The 4278-nt window shown below is 41.7% G+C and overlaps 1 protein-coding gene across 3 annotated transcripts in view; it reads right to left on the reverse strand.

The window, feature by feature from the left end:
* CNTRL (centriolin) overlaps nucleotides 1-2701 on the reverse strand; it is a 33643-nt gene extending 30942 nt beyond the window's left edge. Inside the window, exons 1-4 of one of the 3 annotated variants that reach the window (XM_050714559.1) lie at nucleotides 2437-2672; nucleotides 1723-1790; nucleotides 722-977; nucleotides 134-267 (exon numbers count right to left, since the gene is read on the reverse strand). In XM_050714559.1, coding sequence (XP_050570516.1) covers nucleotides 134-267; nucleotides 722-944 — 357 coding nt within the window. In that variant the 5' untranslated portion in view covers nucleotides 945-977; nucleotides 1723-1790; nucleotides 2437-2672. Of the gene's footprint in view, nucleotides 1-133; nucleotides 268-721; nucleotides 978-1722; nucleotides 1791-2436 lie in introns of all 3 variants that reach the window. The other 2 variants (XM_035555489.2, XM_035555490.2) reach the window with 2 other exon arrangements.
* Between the last annotated feature and the right edge of the window lie 1577 nt (nucleotides 2702-4278).

A 4278-nucleotide genomic window follows, 5' to 3' on the forward strand; every position in this document is an offset into this window, starting at 1 on the left:
AGAACTAGGCTAATATAATTAGAATACAAAGGTCTTTTTAAAGTGGATATAAACAGTTATTTTTTAATATATACATACACATATATATCAAAATGTACTTTGGTTTTATTAACAGTTATTTTCAATAACTTACCTTAAATTTCTTGTCCCCATCCTTTGGGGATGAAAGATTGAGTGAGCTTATACATGCCAAATTTTCCTGTTTTGACAGGACTTTTATGAGGGGTTCTGTAATGTACTTAACTCCTGGACTAACACCATTTTCATCTGAAATGAAACAAAGAAACTACCTTCAGTGGTGAAACAATTGGTGACCTTTACATTCATCTTCTACTTCACCCTGAATACAGGGAAGGCATTGAAAATCATTCTCCCCCATATGGGATGAGAAGAAACAGCACACCAGATGCATTTACAGGAAATGACGTGTTAGCATAAGCGGGTATATTCTTTCAAAAAAGGCACAGTATGTTCCTCCCTTTTTTAGTAATCTCCCCCGGTGCATTATTGTATTATTATATTATTATTATATTATTGCATTATAGTGAAAGCTATACAGCTTTCACTGCTATCATTTACACATTTGAGTACCAAGAGTTGAAAGCAAATTTCTCACATTTCTTTCCAGCAGATCATAGATCTTTAATCACAGAGTTGACAGAACATTGGCCTTTTGTGGTTTTATTGTGTACTTTTACACCAGCAGTTTTTTATACATTACCTTCATGAAACTTATTTTCAAGAGCAGCTTCTACATTTTTTGCTGTAATATCAAGTCGCTGATTCCTCTGCTCCCTGCTTTTGTGAGCAGATGGAGATGTCTGTTGGCTACGAGGAGATGGTGATCTGGTGCTTGAACCAACAGAAGACATTGGACTAGGTGTCCGAGAAGACGGCATCTGTGTTTTTCCACATAATGCTTTTTTTATGTAGCTTTTCTTCATTGCCAAAAATATAGAATATCATATGACCAATATCTGTAAGGAAAAAAATAAATGTAATTCTCTATATAAGCCAAAACTCTTAATTGTTTGCTTTCCAACAAAGGTGCTAAAGTAGTATGTTGTTGAAGGATTTTAGGTGCTTGTTGTTTAAGTATCTGTGCCTAATGGCACAATTTATTGCTTTAGATGATACACAGTTTGAGACATCACAGAGGTGATATTTGAAAAATTGTCTTTTTAGCATAAGAAATATTTCCAGCAATAATAGGGTGCCAAAAATATATTTAAACCAATTCTCCAGCGGGTGACAGCTTCCATTTTTCATGGGCCAACGCATATCTGGAGGAATGTTACAGCTGTATACTTATGCCACTCTAAAGCACAACGCTAGGAACTGTGCTGAACTGCTTTCTGTTTTGCAGCTCATCTTGGTAACTTTGGCATGTAATTTATGGCTTATGCAAAGTCTGGAGACACTCACAACTCAGGCTAACATAGTTGGCAGAGGACAGAAAGACAGGACGAGGATCCCAAGTGCTTTTATGGAGGCTAGAAATCATCCACTTTGTAGCTAAAAGAGCAGTTACAAGCAAAAGGGGAAAAAAAAAAAAAGGAAGTAAAAATAAATAAATAAGTATCTGTCTAACACTGGCACAGTGTCCCCTTGCTGCAACAAATTATTTTGTGACTGAGTGGGAAGTTCCAGAGAATTGTTAATGGCAGCTTCCACTGATGACGAATGTGGTTTCCCTAAGGGTAAGCGCAGAAAGAGCCATACTCATTGTGTGTGTGGAAGCCCTCGTAGTAAACATCTCCAAGGGATGGGGTTTTACCAAAACCGAGACCCTGTAAGCAAAAACACATTCTAAGATGTTCTTTAAGATAAAAGCACGTGCTTTTAGGGGAACTTAGACACAATGTATTCACTCACATAGCTTAACGTTGAGAAAGCTTTTTTTTTATTATTATTATTATTACAATGGAATTTTCAATGAATCTTTAAAGACAAAAAGAGAACGAAGGTAAAAGCCCCTCTCTTGTAAGCCAGCATGTAGAGACACAACTCATTCAGGGCCGGGAAAGTGAGATTTGAAGGGGCAGAAGAGGCGTAAGACGGCGGTGAGCAAGTGAAAAGCTACCATGGAAAGCGTCGTCATGTTTTAAAGAAAAGCAGCCAGTTACCTTAACGCTTAGATTTTACAGAGAAAAAAATGTGTTCTGGCACCGAAAATCCCGACAAACCTCCCGTGCTCTAAAGGGCGGGAGTGGGGGGGGGCAGCGCCGAGCGGTGCACCCTGAGGGGAGCCCGAGGGGCCCGGGTGCCGCCAGCCCCGCGCTGGGCGCTGCGCACCCGCCACACCGCTGACAGGACGGCCAGCCCGGGGCAGCGCCGCTCGCCCAGCCCGCAGCGAGGCGGCCGGGAGCACGGTGGACGCCGAGGGGGACGCGGTGCCCGCTGAGGGCGATCCTCTCGGGCCGCCGCTGTGCTTACCTGCGTTGACATGGTAACGCCGCTTCGCCGCTCGCCGGGGCGGGGGCGGGGGCGGGCAGGGTGGCCTCCCACGGCCTCCCGCAGCCCCCCGCGTGAGGGCGGCGGCCCCCAGGACCCCCTCCCGTCCGCCACCTGCCTTCCTCCGCCGCGCGGTCCTCGCCCCCCTCCCCCGGCCGCCACGCCCGCGGGTACGCGGCTCCTTTAAGGACCCAGCACCGGAGGCCGACCCGACGCCATTTTGTTTGGTCGCTGGCCGCCGACGGGCGACCGGGCTCGGGGGCGGGACCTCTCGGAGCCACGCCCCTCCGCACCCCTGTCCCCGCCCGCCGCTTTCCCGCCCGCGGGGTCCCCTCAGGCGCGTGCGCTGCCCCTTTCCCGCCGCGGGGCCAACGGGCGGCTCGCGTCAGGCTGTGCCCACTGCTGAGGGGGATGCTGAGGGGTTTTGTCCTGACTGAAGCCCCAGTGACCCTATATATAACAACCTGTTGGGGATTTTTTTTGTTCGTGCTTTATATGTCTGCGGGTATCACATTTTAGCCTACACACGTAAAATTGTCCTTGCGTGGGTTTTAACTCCAGAACTCAGTGGAGTAGGCCTAAATATAACAGTGTTTTCACAGCAATATTTAAATAAAGCCTTTTTAACAGTTTGATGTTACGTGTGTGTTTGGAGTCTGCCCACTTTCTAGGTGTGAAATGTGCAGCAAGTAGAAAAAACAGTAAACCAAATCTGACAAAGAATGTAAGGAAGACATAACTATTAGAGTTTATAACCAATACAAGTTGAAAAGCATCCAGAATATTGTTAGACCTTTAAAGTGTTTTCCAACATTCTTTACTGGTTACTCCTTTTTATTTACATATCACCCACATGAACATTCTTGTGGTTTTGTATTGATAGGTATTTGGATGTGTTTTTTTTAATAACAATCATTATATTTTATATTTTATTATTATTTTATTTTAATATTAATATACTTTATTATTTTATACTTTGTTGCTTCCCTTGTCATTTGTAACTTCAGTTTCTGAAGGCCCTATTGGTCTTCTTGTAATTGAATTTTATATTGATCAGAAATAGTTTTGTAAATAGTTTTCCCGTAAAGGCTGACTCCAGTGTTTATTTAAGCTTGAGAAGTCTTACGCAACTTTAGTTTAACTTTCTATAATCCTGTTTGCTTAGATCCTATGCTTAAATACCAAGTATGCAGAGTTTTTATTAGTTTCTTTTTGCAAATGCTATTTACAATAGTACATGTTCTGAGTGTATTGTGCCCTAATATTTTCATATTCTAGTGTAGGTACTCAGAAAGCTGGCATAATCAGGAATACAGATAGCTAAAAAAATAAATAAATAAATAAAAAATTGCAAGCAAAGAATTATTTCAAAACAAAATAAAAAAAGGAAACTTCTGATCTAAAAATATCAGAACAGTCTGGTCAATATAATTGAAATGCTTTTTTCTTCAGAAGCAAATTTAAAATCATATCATGGATTTAAATAAAAAATATTTTCTGAAGTACTAGCTGAATCTGATTTTTTGTGGTTTTGTTTTGCTTCCTCTGAAAAGTTTTATGTGGCTATCTAACAGGGAGAATGTTAGGATTGACAGAATTGCTCCATATATTTTTAAAAAAATGAAATCCTAAGTTTAGCTGTTCTGGGTTCTTTGAGAGTTAAAGAATTTGGAAGGGGCAATAACATTTTAGTAAAACAAAATCTGCAATTAATTATTAACTGTGGGTGATACATATTGGTGGTATTTCTGTTCATCTACAGCAGAAGCCAGATAGAGTTTAATCCAGATTTGTTAGAATTGTTGGTGTGTTAGTTGTGATGCT

This window comes from Cygnus atratus, chromosome 19 (genome assembly GCF_013377495.2).
Source record: "Cygnus atratus isolate AKBS03 ecotype Queensland, Australia chromosome 19, CAtr_DNAZoo_HiC_assembly, whole genome shotgun sequence".
Classification (NCBI taxonomy): Eukaryota; Metazoa; Chordata; class Aves; order Anseriformes; family Anatidae; genus Cygnus; species Cygnus atratus.